Genomic DNA, 16,731 nt, shown 5'->3' with positions numbered 1-16,731 from the left:
AGGATATGAACTCTCCGCTGTCCTGACCATCCTGCCTACCACTTGTTGCTATGCTACTGCTCTGCCATCATGAACTCCTATCCCCTAGAAACCGGCTCGTCCTTCAGAGTGAGATTAGAGACCTTCAAAACTTGAGAGCGTAGCTTCTAGGAAATAGCAGTCCAAAGTAGCTAATGTTGTGCTAACTCCCCAGCTGAGCAACTCTGGGGAAGTGACCTGCCCTAAACTCTCAGGGTTGTAGTGAGAATCCTAAACCAAGGCTTCTCACTGCCTGCAGACATCTGCTTGCTGGTGACTTCCCTGGGAAGTTCAAGGCACACTGGAGTGGGAGTGTTCCAACTAGAAAAGCTTACATAACAAGTTGTTGGATGAGTTTCTGGCTATCTGTAATGTGAGCGTCCAGGAGTGTCTTTCAGATAAACAAGGGTAAACTCTTAGTGGGCGTGGCTTGGAAATCATAACACACACCCTGGAAGCTCTTTAGAGGAGGGAGAGATTTATGTAACTGTACTAACTGGTCTAAAGACCAGGCTACAACAAAGAGGCAGGAGCAACACTTTCTCTTTGAGCAGCAGGCACCTCCCTGCCTCCAGAGCTCTTGTCCTTCCACCATGTGGCTTTGTGCTCTGCTCTGGGCTTCTCTTGCTGTTTGCACAGTTTGGGGTAAGTTCTTCTGGATTACACACATTTGGAAAGTTTTTTTTCCTGAACAAAGTGGGTGAAGATATATACAGGCCAAGCACAGAATGGTGCCTTAACCTCTTTCCATAGTGGCTTAGACTGGATAGTTTTATGCCTCCATTTGGTTTACTTTTCTGTTGCAATTCTTAAACAAACACATTTGACTGTATCGTGGTATCATGTAAGAAGGAAATGAGAACTTGGGTGTTTCAATGACAAAAACCTGAAAGGGACAAAACCAACCATGAATCCAGGTCTTGTCTCTCCACTCTCATGTTTCTTGTTCAGCAGGGCACCCACCCTCACCTCCAGTGGTGGACACTGTTCATGGCAAAGTTCTGGGGAAGTATGTGAGCTTAGAAGGATTCGAACAGCCTGTGGCCGTCTTCCTGGGAGTCCCGTTTGCCAAGCCTCCTCTTGGTTCCCTGAGGTTTGCTCCACCACAGCCTCCAGAACCCTGGAATTTTGTGAAAACTGTCACCTCCTATCCCCCCATGTAAGTCACTGGACTAGGGCCCATTTCGCTTGAGATGTCTAACTCAGGGTGATCCATGGTGAATTTAAAGCTGTCTTCTAACTAACTGGGTTAATAGCAATTATTGATACCCCTAAGAGCATTGTGGGTCCTCAATAACGGTCTAGTTACCAAGTAACTTTCACAGTTTCCCAAGCCCTTTATTTGACACAAACTTATTGAGAAGTTGTGGTGAACCAGGAATGTTCTGGGTTTTCAGAAACCATTAGGAGGAAAAGTATCCATACCTTCATAACTTTTATCTTATTGGGGGAAAGAGAAAATGAGGAACCTGTGGATTAATACATAAAGTACATAATATATCAGAACATGCTAAATAAATGCTTTGGAAAACAGTAGTTGATGAGATGAGGGAGACTAGAAGTAAGATGCTATATTCTCCTAATTTGAACCTTGGCATTGCTTAGGAATGGGATGGGTATGGGCTTGTGATTGAAGAAAACAGTGAATGTGACTGCATGTTCTCACACCCAGGCCTATCTTTCTACCTAATCAAAAGCTAAGTGACTACCAAAGGTGTGTCACATCACCCTTGTAACTGAGTGAAAAGGCCCAAGAAATCCAGATGGCCTCACAACCACCCCAGAGTATATCAAGCATCTACAAATCAACTCAGACAACACTTGTGTGATCAGCCAGGTTCCTTGAGGATTTCCAGAATCCCATTCTTCCCTCTTTCTTATCATTCCAAGCTTTTCTTTTACAAAAATTGCTTTGTTTATATTATGTTTACAAATTAGATGCAAATATTATAAGTGGGGAGATACACAGAAGTGAAGGAAAGTGAAAACCACGTGCTGTTTAGCAACTCAGTGAGAATTCTACTAGCATCTGAAATTGTGCTTCCCAGTCTTTTGTCTGTGTATGCCCAACAGAGAGTTAGGGTGACAGCCTTACACATCCATAAACATCAGTACTAAAGGATTATTTATTTACCCCATCTTCTATCTAGTTCATTAGTTTTCTTGACTAAAAGTTTGATGGATTCTCATTAGCTACATCATTACACACAATCATAAACATTTTGAGATAAGTTTTCAAAGGTAACATTCCTGAGTCAAATACATGAACTTTGCTTACCTTTCTCTCCAGAACATCAAGATTCTGTACAATTCACCCATGGAAACATGGTAACCTCTGTCCCTAGGCCCTTACCTGTGTTGTGGCTTACTTGGTGAATTTTTCTTGGGTGCATTGGCTACACAAACTGAGACCATAACAATAATAAATTGAACCTTGGTGTATATTTTTCTAAACATTAGTGAATCCGAAGTCCTGTAAATCTTTTGACTTTTGAATTTATATTTTTATGAATACCAGGCACTAACTCTCAGTAATGTAGGGGAAATTACCCAGGATGGAGATTTAGGCGTCGTTGCTGTTCTACTTCTGCAGTCTGTGTGACATGCACAACCTCAACTCTGCATAACACAGACAGGGACATCCAGCCTTCTCATTGCAAAGGAAGTATAACCCCTACCTAACATTGTCTTATGGCTTTGTGTCCTGGGGACAGCTGAAATATTCTCTGTGTCTACAATTCCTCACCTGTAAATGATAATATTTAGGAATATTGACAAAAATAATAGTAAAATATATTAAAAAGTAGCAATAATAGATGTCTGAGACTGAATTGACTCTCAAATGGCTTTGAACACAAGGAATCTGCTCCTAATATTCTGTGACAAGACAGTAATTGTTATCAAAACCATGTTAACCCTTTGTCTAGAAGCCAATAATGATTGTTGCAATAGGAGAGCATTGAACTAGACATCAGGAACTTTAGAGAGTTTACTCACTCCACCTAGACCAAGAAGCTTGAACCAGAGCAAGAAAGAAACTCAGCATAGACCACCCAGCACATCATGTCTGAGACAAGACTAAAATTCAGTTCTCCTGCGGTTATCCCACAACAATGCTCTCCCCGCTTCCACCTTCAACAACCTTCCTGTCACTGTAGCTACTTGTATTGACTGGTGGATCTCTTCGGAAAACTACAGTATGTTAACCTGATGCAGGAGCATGGTCAACAACAGACCACTGTACAAAGCCCAGAAGGACAAAGGTTTGTCCAGGCACCGTAAGAAGCAACATCTCCTAGGTCAGTTTCTCCTTTGTCCAGAGCATCCTAAAAACTCCCTGAAAAAGAGAGGCACAAAATGCATCTCCCTTCATAGGACTCAGAGACCCTAGATTACCACAGTTGCCACCTCTCGCCCATGGTGATAACTCCAGCAAAGCAACAGAAACTTCTTTTCTAGGCTCTAATCTCTCAGTGTATGGCCAAGCCCAGATGATATGTTCAGTCTCTCTGGTAAACTCTCAGATATCATCTCCTCTCCCAGGTGTTCCCAGGATGCAGTTGGAGGACAGGTGCTGTCAGAGCTTTTCACCAACAGAAAGGAGAGCATTCCTCTACAGTTTTCTGAAGACTGTCTCTACCTGAATATATACACCCCTGCTGACTTGACAAAAAGCAGCCGATTACCAGTAAGTGCAGGGACCATTGCTCCACACTTTCAATCTGAGCATGAATAACCTCCCTGGGATTGGAATATGATGGAACGGGGGAGGGGGTGAGATGCAGCAAGGGAACATAGGCAGGGAGTGACCCAAGAACAAGAGCTTCCTTTAATATTCACTTCTGTGTGTTTCCAACGATGACAGATATTGGTAGAGATTGCGATACGTCTGACATGTAATTTCCCAAGTCATCACAGTACAAAAGGAAAAGTGGCTAATCTTCCTTAGGAGAGAATTATGCCCACGAGAGTTAAGTCATGATTTCCAAAATAGTCATTGCTGGAAGGAATCTTAGGGAAAAAATGAACAACACATCATGATGCAGGTAGAAAAACTGAGGTACAGATGGGGGAAAAAAAGAGTACATGGAAGGGATGCTCACATGACTTAGTCTCCTGATTTTCACATGTATGCTCTTATAGGAAGGTCTGGGTGGAGATGTGTAATGGTTTATTCTCAGGTCACCTGTGACAATTTTCATTGCCTGATGAAAATTTGCACTATCCCATGAAGTAGGGAGGGAGGATGCTGGGACAATCTCATAAGAATGTTTCCTGCCTGTGGACAGAACCCTGGGGTTTTACTATAGATCATTCACATGTCTAGCTGGCTTTGGCACAGTCTAATGACCAAGTGACTCAGCATGTCACATGAAACACAGTGCAAGAGTGGGGCAAGCTGCCAGGTACAGGTCACAAGGTTGGGGGACAGATTACTCTAAAAGATAGCCCCTGGGTTGCAACAGGTCAGAACCCAACAAATTTCACAGAAGCTCTCTGCGTGAAACCCAGGAATAGGGGAGGAAATTGTAGATTCATATACTAAGATTTGTTGTTACCTGTACCCGCAGTCACAGAGAGATAGGGGGAAAATCTCAGTGACCTCCATTCTTTACAGCATCTACAGTGTGAGCATCCCTGTAGGCAGCCATTTCCTGTGGTCTCATTGCAAATGGCCTAGGATGTTGGGGACTATCCACATAACATGATCTTCCATGTGTCCTTGGGCTGGCTGACAATCTTCCCTGTGCCTCCAATTCCTCATCTATAAAATGGGGATAGCAATCCCTGTGCCTCCAATTCCTCATCTATAAAGTGGGGATAGCAATAGATGCCCATGGCTGATCTGAGTCTTAAATGGCTTTTTGCACTAGGAGAACTTGCATCTCTATTCAAGACACTCTGGGAGGACTCAGTAATTGCTATCAATTTCACTAAACTTTGAACCTTTGAGACGCTTTATCAAGAGGCCAGAAGCAATTGTTGGAATAGGGAGTGGTAGCATATCAGTAGGACAGAAATATCTTTGGAGGTTTTTCTAAACCCCACAAAGACCAAGAGTTTCATGTGCCTATGCAGTCAAACTTAGGGTCAAAGAAAGGAAACCTTTAAACCATTCCCACTCAGCTATGCTTTCAAGGACCATTCCAAGTGCTCTACATATATACATAACCTCTTCAAGACACCATTGCCACCACCTTGAACTCAGCCTTCACTCTTAGATATCCAGGATTCCATCTCTCTTGGAGGTTGCAGAGATCCTGTAGTAGGAAGTGGAGACTTTTGATCATAGTAACTGCAGACACTCTAGCTGTAGACACGGGGCTTAGAGACACAAGTTCTGGGTATAAATCATAGATGTTCCTTTGAATTCATGAGAGAGCAGAAACGTTTCTTAACCTCAGTCTGCTTCCTCACATGGGTATTGTCATGTGAAAGTTCAATGACTTGACACACTAGTCAGACCTGCAGGAGAGTCTGCCTCCTGACCCATCAGCTGACTCACTACACTGTGGTCATGGGCTGCAAGGGTTGGGAAGTTCAGTATCTGGGTGCTGGGAAATAGCATCAGGATCAAGCCCATCCACCTTTTCTTGTTGGCTGTAGTTTCTCAGCAGAAAAAGTTTCACCTCTGTTTCTTATCTGTCACGCAGGAGAGTATTGACCCTTGCCATAGAAGAAGTGATTTATGGTGCATACATCCGTTCTGGGTTCATTGCCCATGATATTTTCTCTTTAATTGATACTATTATCCCAATATTATTTTACATATCCTCATTTGATCCCCGATCCCCGTCCCGTTTAAATCAAATAACACAGAATATGAATTATTGCATTCCTATCTCAAGATTCATCAGAGTGCCTGATACACTGTAGATACTGAGATAATGTTAGCCAAATGACCAAAGACTTCTTGAATGAAGTGGATGTGGACTGGGCTTAGCATAGTGGTTGGATTTGGGACTTCAGAAGAGGCACATTACAAAGGGGCAGCATCAGAGGAGTGGGTGTCTCACAAGACAGTCATTACCTTGAGGGGTTTAATTCACCACTGAGTAGTTAACTTTGATGAGACTGAGCTGAAATACAATGTCTGCCACTTGTTCATGTTCAGTTGCCTGAAAGGTCCTATTGTGAAGTGATGTGGTTGTGGGCTGTGACAACACTCTTGAGCCTTTACAGGCACCAGGAAAACCTCAATTCTATGTCTTAGAAGGATATGAGAAATGAGAAGAAATGTAGAGCATACTGAGTGTCATGGCAGCCTGGACTTTATCTTGGAGAGTTAGAAACAACAGAGTCAGGCATTTGCAGCAATCCCTAGAACTGGTGTTCTTTGAGTGATAACCTGGAGTCACAGCCTAGGTTCAGGTTTCCAATTCAGATGAAATTGGCAGTCTTTCCAACTCTTTAATGTACTTCTTGTGTGACTCTATTATTTTCCAGGTGATGGTGTGGATCCATGGAGGTGGACTGATGATAGGTGGGGCATCAACCTATGATGGACTAGCTCTCTCTGCCCATGAAAACGTGGTAGTGGTAACCATTCAATATCGCCTGGGTATTTTTGGATTGCTCAGGTAAGATACTAGATTTTCTCTCTGCTAGTATTTGTTCTGTTTTTTCTCTACTAATAACACAGGTATCTGAGACTAGGTAGATATAAGAACACATATTTATTTAAAATAGTCTGCAGACTCAGAGCCAATATTGGGTAGAAGAACACTAGTGAGAGCCCTTGACTGAGAAGCAACACACTAGAAGAATAGAAATCAGATTGCTACACGCAGAGGAGATCTCATGACAAAGGAGGAAGTGAGTAATGGGAGACAGGTTTGCTACTTTTTGTAACAAAAAAACAAGGTCCTATGAACACTACAGAGATCCCTCTTGCATGTGACACTCAATGTCATATTGCACTTGGCCTCACTTTTTCAGACTCCTTCCCTGCTGATTCTGACTACCATTGCAGAAGCCAGAACCCAGCATTGGGCTGGGCAGACACTAATACCTTTCGCTATTCCTGTACCCAAAGCCCTTTGACATTTATAGTTTCTATAAACACTTGTGGTTCTAAATTTCCAGCTCTAATGCAATAACTTCTCCAGCCAGTGGACCAAGTGTTCAGGAGACAATGACGGCATCATGTCTCTGGACAGTGGACTGCACTTGGGAAGGCATGGATGATCCTGCAAAGTCTCTAGTTTATTTCCATGTGATACTTCTTAACTTCACACTTCTATTCCCATGGCATGGATCTCTGCATCTGCTGCTTCTCCTAACTAATGTCTGTTGTAATTACTGATGGGACCCATATGGTCCTTTCTTCCTCTTTCACAATTTTACTGCTTCAAATAGCAGTTTCCCAGTTGAAGCAGCATGATGCAGCCCCACATTGACCACAGTGTGTTTTTCTGCCAGCTGACATGCTCTCTTCTTGTCTTCTTGATTAGCTCTCCAATGTAAGCTGGGCATAGTCAGAGTTTTTGTCTGCCTTATAATGGGATACTCTCTAGTCTTTAGGGAAGTGTTAGATGCATCATGGATCCTCAGTGCAGCACATAGTTGCTAGAAGATGAGTGTGGAGTCCCACATCAAGCAATGCTGGAGGGATGATAGGCAGGTAAAGTCCATCATGTCAAAATGCAGCTTCAAGCCTGATTCTGAAAGTCCCCTGAGGCCACCTTGAGCTCCTTAGGGCCCAGTTGTGGCATCTTTACGCCTGTTATATCCTGCCATCTTGCAGTACAGGTGATGAGCACAGCCCTGGGAACTGGGGTCATCGGGACCAGGTGGCCGCACTGCGCTGGGTCCAGGATAACATTGCAAACTTTGGAGGGAACCCAGGCTCCGTGACCATCTTTGGAGAGTCAGCAGGAGGTGCAAGTGTCTCTGTTCTTGTAAGTGTTCTTGGCTCCAGACCTCTTGCTGAGGTTTGACATGGCTGTGGAAGGGATCCGTTTTAAAAAGGCCGGTCAAGCCCAACACCTGTACATCCAGTACCTGTGTTCAGGTTGATTCTTTTTGTTGCACAGCATCAATCAGATGGTGACCAGCTCCAGACACAATTAACTCTCTTTTTCTCATAAGCTTACCATTCAATTTATTTGTCTTGGAGCCATGAAAATCTCCAGCTTCTCTCCTCACTTGGTTGATTGCTTCCGATTATCTCATAATTTTGGCATTAGGTCTCATTGTTCAAGTCCTGGGATGCATTGATGGGTACAGACTACAAATTGGAAGAGAGGAGCAATGAGTTGGACCAAGGGTCCTTGCCTGGGTTGAAGTCACATCTGCGCATTAAGGAAATTCAACATCCATGATCAGACTGAGGCTTCCCTGAATTTAAGAAAGCAGGGGCAGGCCATCTTAGGGAGGTGAGGAAGTTCTGAAGGGAGAAAGGAGAGGTGGAAGACTCAGTGGGAAGATTAGGGAAGAAGATGTGGGTCTCAGGCATGCTCTGGGCATGAGGTGTCTTGCTCATGCATGGAACTGAGCAGGGAACAGTGAGGGAAACTGCTGGATGTCCTGGGACCTATAAGAATCCTTAGCTTCGGCAAAGCTGGGCAGGTATTCTGTGATGGAACTAACACTGGTTTCATACTTGAATGCTCAGAAGAAGAATTTTTAAGTAAATGGAAAAAATCTATAAAATGCCCAATGAAGAATAAAATCATCTGTTAACAACATACACAGGGATTTTATCTTGGCTATTGTCTCATTTATTTTTTCAGCCTTTTGCTAAAAATGTATATACATTTATAAACACATATGAATAATTATATGTGTATGATATATATCATTCTTTTATCTGTTCATCATGCATGCATCCTAGCAGCTTCCATCTATAATCTCTTTTAGTTTTTATCTATATATAACATAAGATAAATACATTCCTTAATAGTAAGTCCTCTTGCCCATTATTACCTTTCTGTAATGCATGATATTGCATTGGAAGAATGACTCCTAATTTGGATTACCTCACTCAGGATGGGTTTTTTTCTAGTTCTATCCAATTGCCTTTGAATTTTAGGATATCATTATTACTTACTGATGAGAAGTACTCCACTGTGTAAATATGTCACATTTTCTTTATCCATTCTTCAGTTGAGGGCACCTAGGTTGTTTCCAAGATCAGGCTATTACAAATAATGTTGCTATGAACATAGCTGGGCAAATGTCCCTGTGGTGTGAAAGTGCCTCCTTTGGGCACATATCTAACAGTGGTATTGCAGGGTCTTGAGGTAGGTTGATCCCTAGTTTTTTTAGAAATCACCATAGTGATTTCCACAGCAATGGAGGAATGTTCCCCTTTCTCCACATCCTCTCCAGCACAAGCTGTCATTGGTGCTTTTGATCTTAGCCATTCTGAACGGTGTTAGATGGAATCTCATGACCTAGTGGAGCCCATTCTATATGGAGAGACACCTTGCCCAGTCTAGACACAGGTGTGTGGGGGTGGAGAGTTGCTTTGGTCTTGCCTCAAGGAGATGATGGGACAGACTTAGTAGACTTCCTAGGGGACACCTTACCCTCTTGGAGGAGAAGATGGGATGTGGGGTGTGGGGGGAGAGTGACGGGAGCGAGAGGAGAGGAGGAAGGGTGAACTGGGATTGGAATATAAAACATAAACAAAAAGAATGAGTCCTAAATATTGAATCTTATGATAGTGATATCTTCGTCTAATTTCACTTTTCACTACTAGAAAAATGCACTAGCATTCTGAGAAATTTTCACAGGCCTTCATGACTTTAGTCTAAGGCTAATTCTAAGCAACAGAGAGACAGAAAGTTAGTATGGTTAGGTATTGCCATGCTTTTCGCTAGTATTGCCTTTCCAATAGTAGGGATTTTTTCCCTATAGGTACTTTAGGGTGTTTCCATTCCATGCAGTTTCTACCTCTGAACTCAAGCCACATCTTGCTGAGATGCCCTTGGGGAATGTCAAAACAAAGAGCTTCCTGGCAATTGCGCCAGGATTGGTGAGAAGCAGTCATATCCATGGAGCACACCGGTTACCAGGTGCATGGCAGGGATAAATGAGAAGATAGAGGAAACCCTAAAAGTCTAGTGTCTCATGATTCATAGTATTAGTTACTTTTCTCCTTGCTGTGGCAAATACCCAACCAAAGCAGCTGAAAGAAGACTTTATTTCATATGGAGTTTCATGATGCATTTTATAATGGCAGGGAGGTCACCTCACCACAGCAAAAACTGATGTGACTAGTCACATGGACTCCATAGAGAGGGTGCAGAACAGAACTGAATGCTATTGCTAAGTTCACTGAGGGCCTCAGATCTTCAAAATCATGTTGTTTAAAATGGCAGGAGGATCAAACAAGTGTGGTATCTTTCTAAGTAAAACAAAATTTATCCGCAGAAACCTGCACAGTACTCTTAAAAGGTGTATTTGCGATGCAGACTGGGGCAATCCCTTTGACTTTCACCAGCCATCTGGGACTTATCTATAGTTTATTTTTCTCCCTTGTTTGTTTTGGCTTGGGCTGATGACCCAGTGAGTCAGCATCCCCATGTAAACAGGGACCCAGATGATAGGCAGGCTGACAGTTACAGGTCACAACAATGATGCTGCCATTGTGAAGCAGCTTCCAACTTCAATTAATCTGATACAGAAATTCCCTCACAGCTTTGCTTAGAGGTTTATCTCTAGGAGAGCCTTGATCCATGTTCAATTTGATGTTAACCATGACAACATCTTGTGCACATAAAATCTCCCCTTCTCTCCCCCCACCAGGTGTTGTCTCCTCTGGCCAAGAACCTCTTCCACAGGGCCATTTCTGAGAGTGGTGTGGTGGTCAGTACAGGCCTGGTCAAGAGGAACACCCAGTCTGTGACTGAAGTAGGTGCCAACCTGAACAACTCTTGCATGCTTTGCTGAGCTTCCCTTGGGTTCTCATTGGCCTTTCTGGCTGTGACATGCCACTTGAGTAGTCCAAAAATTCTCAAAGTAAGAATGGCTGGGCAGAAGGGCTGCTATTGTCTCACAGATTAGACACATCCTTCGATTTCTGAAGTCATGTGAATCGTGTTTCTCCAACACCCTGTGATTCTGCCCTGAAACGGAAACATGAAGGGATTCTATAGCTCACCTGAGACCAAATATTAGTGAGTTCAAAACCAAACAAAACTTATCCTTCACTACAAATTACCTCCTTAGAGATATCCAAGTTGGAAAACAATGTGCTGTGTGTGTGTGTGTGTGTGTGTGTGTGTGTGTGTGTGTGTGTGTGTGTGTATACGTAGTACTTGGGGCTGCCTCTGTGCACATTTAATCAGGGAAAGATAACAGGGTTCAGGTATTGACTATGTAACCATGACATGTCATTATTGCAGTTAGTAACAGAGGCAATAGTCCATGAAATTTAATTTCTACATCTGGCAATTTAGAGCAATGACTACCAACCCTCCTAATTCAGTGATCCTTTCATATAGTTCTTCATGTTGTGTTGATCCATCAGCCATAAAATTATTTTGATTGCCACTTCATAACTCTAATTTTGCTACTTTTGTGACTTATAAAGTGATTATTTGATATATAGGATAATTTTCATTTTTCCAAATTGAGCCAAATGGTTACAATTAACAAGTTGAGAACTGCTGGTTTAGGGACATTACAAACCCTTTATAACCACAAAACACTGGATGTGCAAGCCAAATATGGTGATGCATGACTATAATTCAAATACCTAGGGAATCAAAGGTAGATAGTAGAATTGATGTAAGACTGAGGCCACCCTGGTCTATATTCTAAGTCCTAGGCCAGCTATCAATGCTTAGTGAAACTCTATCACAAAACCAAACCAACAAATAAGAGTGAATGAAAGAAAAAGAGAGGAGGCGAGGGAGGGAAAGAGAAGAAGAAGGAAGAAGAGGACAGAATAAGAAGAAAATCAGGTCCAGGCTAGAATCCACTGTCTACATTGATGGAGGACAAAGTCATTACTCTTGGGTACAGGCTAGAGTTCACTCTCTACACAGATGAAGGATGTAGTCATTGCTCTGGTGTTGCCTATAATATTTTCAGTTGATTGCTACGATTTCTGGCTGTAAAACCACCACGTCAGCTGTCATGGTTCACTGCCTGCGCCAGAAGACAGAAAAGGAGCTCTTGGAGGTCTCACTGAAATTGGTATGTGTGTCCATTATATTTGCCCCTATTCTGAGTCCTTGGCCTCAAACTTTATATATTCTGATGTTCCTGCCCTGCATAAACTCTAAGGGAACAGTTTCTCAGCTCTCAGGTAGAGTGTTGGCCTTCTGACCTAACAGGAAATTTCATCTATTATTATGAAACATCTTAAATATCAAAAGATAGTCTAATAATGTATTCCATGGTGAGGAATTGCATGGAAATCTTGCAGACTTGCTTTTTGAACACTCTTGTCATATTCTTTATTGAATAAGACATTCTATATTCCTGAAAACATAACTACTAAATTTCAAGTATATTCAATCCAGAGTTATTTTGAGATTAATACAATTACATTTCTCAGACAAGTTTCACACAGAGCAACAGGAGAAAGAAAGGGTATCTTCTAAACAAAAGATGAATTAGAGGAAGGAGACAATTCTACAGGGCTAGGCCTGGTGTAGCCCAAGGAAGATTAAGGCTAGTTGCTGACACTCTGGCACCAGATTAGCAAGATTCTGCCAAAGGGACAGGTTATGCCATGACACCAAATCTATCCACTGTCCCATCTCCTCTTGAACACACAGTCCTGGCCGCCACATCCACCTCATTGAGCTGTTGCTCCTGAGGAAAACACCATTGTTACTAGAGAGCCCAAGTTGGGGTGGTGTTTAAGAGGAACACAGGCATAGGCAATAAACATGTTCTCCAGAGTTACATGGACCCAGGCTCTGGATCCCAGGGCCTGTCCCCTTCATGCTGCTTTTATTTCCATTCTGCTCTACACTGTGTTCACATGCAGGGACCGCATGTAAGACCCAGGTGGGGGAAATTGATACCCCAGGGAAAAGGTCAAAGGGTGAACTCTTATGGGGAGAAGGTTCTCAATGCATCCTTCCCTTTGTGTTCATAGAATCCTTTTGATCTGGATGAAAGTGAAGACCATGGAAAGGTAAGGAACTTCTTCTCGATTACTGGTGTTACATCTTAACAGCATCAAATTCTAGTTACCTATGAATGAAGGCTTTCCCCAAGGCTCCCAGAGAAGTCACTTGCAGGTTAAACTAGGCATATGGACCAGAGGTGGGGCTAACTGACTCCATGTACAGTGCTCTCAGTCAGCATCTTTACCTCACTGGGACTAGCTCTCCCCATTTACAGTTCTCATTACACAGATGGCCTGATAGGAGAAGCCTGCACTGAACCTCTGCTAAGAAGAAGCTGCATAACTGGCTACAGTCTCAGTAGTCTTTGGAGTACAGGACTGGAGTTACACAGACAGGAGCCTAAGACATTCAGTTCTGAGAGCTCCACCCTCCATCCATGACCAGGAAAGTCACAGACAGTGCCCACAGCCTAATCCTCCTGTCCTGTCACCTCCCAGAACTGGCCTATGTCTGGAGTCATTAGCTATGAGCATCTACAGCCTTCTCTTGGACCCTGTCCCTGGAGATCACAGACATTCCCTGAAGACCCTGTGAGGAAGGCATGAGATTCTTTCAGTCAGGTTTTACTGTGCAATAAGAGCTGACTTATGGCTGAGATAAAACAGTGACACAAGACAGGTCTGTGCCTCCCTAGATCTGCTGCAGGAGACATTTAGATGGAGGCAGTGAGGAAGGAGCAAGCTTGAGGAAGTCACTGAAGTGAGGGGTGTAGTTTTAGCTAAAAGTTTGGATTATGATTCAGCATAGATATATGATAGGTGGGCTCTGAACAATGGTCTTTTTTAGTGTCTTATTTTTATTTCTTTTATTTCCAGACAATGTACTACTACTATGTAGCATAGAAATTTTTGATGCTCCTACCTCAGCCTCACATTTGACAGTATTACAGGTCTAAGCCATAGTACCAAGTAGAGATGCATTGTACAGACAAGGGGCAGGGAAGTTCCAGGGGGTGGGTTAGGGAGATTACAGTGCAGGGATTTGTAGGTGAGATCAGGGACTGAACAGTGGAGTGATGAGATGTGACTGGAGTGCAGATACTTGGGAAGGAACCTCAAACTGGACCTATCAACACAAAAGTTGTGGAACATGAGATAAATAGAAGAGGGAAAGATGCCTTCGCTTCTCTGTCTCAAAAAGACAAGCACCTGGCCTCCAAATCAGCTATCAGTATTCCTGGAAGGGGTGGCATTTCCTGTGTGGCTCTCAGCTGCCAGTGTCAGAGTCATCCTCAGAATCCCAGGTTCCCGTCCATGCTGGCCTTGACTGTTGGTCTTCTGGAAGTTTTCTGCCTCTACCTTACTTCTCACTCCATTCCTCCTTGAGAATACAAGTTGGCCCATGCCATTTCCCTTCTTTAAATCCTGACTTTGCTCGCAGGATTAATTCCCTTGGCTCCATTGTGATAGTCCCCACAAAAGTACCCTGAGTTCCCAGAAGGTGCCATATATATTTCTGTTTCTTTTCTTTTCGGTAGCTGTTATTAAAACACTGGGAGCCAAAGCTGTTTGGTGGAGGAAAGGGTTTCTTTGTGCCCCATGTCTCAACCGCAGTCCATCATTGAGGGAATTCGTGGCAGAATCTCACACAGTTCTGAACAGTCAAGGAAATCGGCACAACAGAATCCATGGAGATGGCTGCTTGCTAGTTCTCAGGAATGCAAAGCATTCTTCCATAGACGTGCCTGCAAGCCAATGTCATCTAGACAATTCTCCAATTGTGACTCCCTTCTCATGTGACCCTAGGCTGTTAAACCAATGTACACATTATTATGCAGTATATAGCATATTATGAAGAATTACGTTTTATTATAAATGTCGCCAAACTATTTATTTTTGCTGTTTTCTGCCTGTCCACGTTTACATTTTTTTGTCTCACTATTCATAATATCAAAGAAACAGGATCACATGTATGTTTATCAACAGAAGAATGGAAAATGAAAATGGAGTACGTTACACAATGAAATTTTAGTAAATGTAAAGACAAAAAATTTGTCACATAAGGAAAAAATAGCCCCGCCCTGTGGCCCTCTCCCTAATACTCTCCACTGAAGTCTACCACCTCTGTGACTTTCCTGGGATTAGCCCTGTACACAGGCTCCTCTGTCACTTGATCCGTTCCCTTCTCCTGCTGTTCTTCAGCTGATGTAGTGTTCTTGCAAAGATGCCTCTCCAGACATCAGAAAGACCAGCATCGCATGGTCAGCATGTCATCCTCCTTCAGATAGGTAGCTCCTCCTGCCAGAATCTAGAGCAGGCCCTCCTCACTACTCAGCTTCTCCAAGTTGGCAGTAATCACACCCAGGTGGTATTCTCTATTGTTGGTTGTGGTCTTTTCTTTCTCTAACTAGGAACAAGGTCTGGGGCACCTCGAGAACAGTTCAGTAAGTCTCCAAACCACTCATATATCCCAGGTTTAGAAACGCATAGGCAGATGCATTAATAAGTAAGAACTATTAATGAGTAGCTCTCACTAATACGTGGAAATTCTCTTCAATTCCCTACCACCATCACATTGTGACATTTGACCACAATTCACATTTCTGACCTTGAAGACTCCTAGATTCAACCATTGTTCTTAGCACATTGGGTTTCTGTGGCCATAGCCACAAGGGCTTTTATACCTGACAAACTCTCAGGCCAGCAAAGATGGGATATATAGGAGAAACCTAGGGTAGGGCATTCATAAGCACTGTATTTCTATTTTCCCCAGGAAAATCCCTCCCTGTCCACTGTGATTGATGGAGTGGTGCTGCCAAAGGCACCAGAAGAGATCCTGGCTGAGAAGAGCTTCAACACTGTGCCCTACATGGTGGGCATCAACAAGCAAGAGTTTGGCTGGATCATTCCAATGGTGAGAATGTACATATCTCTTAGATGACCTCCACAGAGGATCAACCAGCATCCTCCCTGCTCTGATCAAGGATTTTGCACCCAGATAAAGTACATTTCAAAGAAGCTTAAAACTTTCCAAGTAAATTTGCTCTGAGAGTCCCCAATAAAGCCAGAGTGTCAATTTGCACCACATGGGGCAAAGGAGGGATAAGTAATTGTAAGCTTCCTAAAGTAACTTCTGAGCAGGAGCTCAGGGTCCTGTCTGACCACCACCAACCTTTCCATTGGCAATGCTAAGCTCTCCAAGCAGGCATCTTGGGGCCATGGTGTCAGCCTGGGATGTGGCTTTTTGTGCTCAAAGACATGCTGAAACCAGACCAGAGCTCTGAGTGCAAACCTAGACAGATCAGCACATCCCAGTGTCCTGCAGTGTTGGGGTCTCTAGAGGCCCCCTGGGTCGAGCTCAGAGATGGCAGTGTGCTGTTGAACCATCCCTGCAGCTTCCCTGGAACCTGGAGACAATCAGGCGCAACAGGGAGTCAAGTCAAGTAAGATCTCGTTTATTGTTTAACAGCAAAGCCCTCTTAAAGTAAAAAAAAAAAAAAAGCAGAGCAGGAAAAGTATTACCCAGTAATTTTAAAGATATTCCTATTATGTATATAGTGTCCTACACCCTCTTGAGCACAGTCTGCTAGTGTGATAACCTCATTTGGTGTGAGTTTGGACAGTGGACTGTTTTTCTTAGTTAACACTTGAAACCTCACCTCCGTAGCTTCTTCCCA

The 16,731-nt window shown here is 43.2% G+C and overlaps 1 protein-coding gene across 2 annotated transcripts in view; it reads left to right on the top strand.

Moving 5' to 3' along the window:
• The first annotated feature begins 503 nt into the window (after positions 1–503).
• LOC101832654 (carboxylesterase 1C) overlaps positions 504–16,731 on the top strand; it is a 30,305-nt gene continuing 14,077 nt past the window's right edge. The window contains exons 1-9 of one of the 2 annotated variants that reach the window (XM_013119896.3): positions 504–663; positions 970–1,177; positions 3,562–3,706; positions 6,466–6,599; positions 7,766–7,919; positions 10,774–10,878; positions 12,064–12,168; positions 13,082–13,120; positions 15,828–15,968. In XM_013119896.3, coding sequence (XP_012975350.1) covers positions 612–663; positions 970–1,177; positions 3,562–3,706; positions 6,466–6,599; positions 7,766–7,919; positions 10,774–10,878; positions 12,064–12,168; positions 13,082–13,120; positions 15,828–15,968 — 1,083 coding nt within the window. In that variant the 5' untranslated portion in view covers positions 504–611. The remainder of the gene's footprint in view (positions 664–969; positions 1,178–3,561; positions 3,707–6,465; positions 6,600–7,765; positions 7,920–10,773; positions 10,879–12,063; positions 12,169–13,081; positions 13,121–15,827; positions 15,969–16,731) is intronic. The other variant, XM_021232476.2, reaches the window with a different exon arrangement.

This window comes from Mesocricetus auratus, unplaced genomic scaffold, assembly GCF_017639785.1.
Source record: "Mesocricetus auratus isolate SY011 unplaced genomic scaffold, BCM_Maur_2.0 Super-Scaffold_100045, whole genome shotgun sequence".
NCBI classification, from domain to species: Eukaryota; Metazoa; Chordata; class Mammalia; order Rodentia; family Cricetidae; genus Mesocricetus; species Mesocricetus auratus.
Note: the sequence above shows the minus strand (reverse complement) of the source record. Positions and strands in the feature narration are given on the sequence as shown.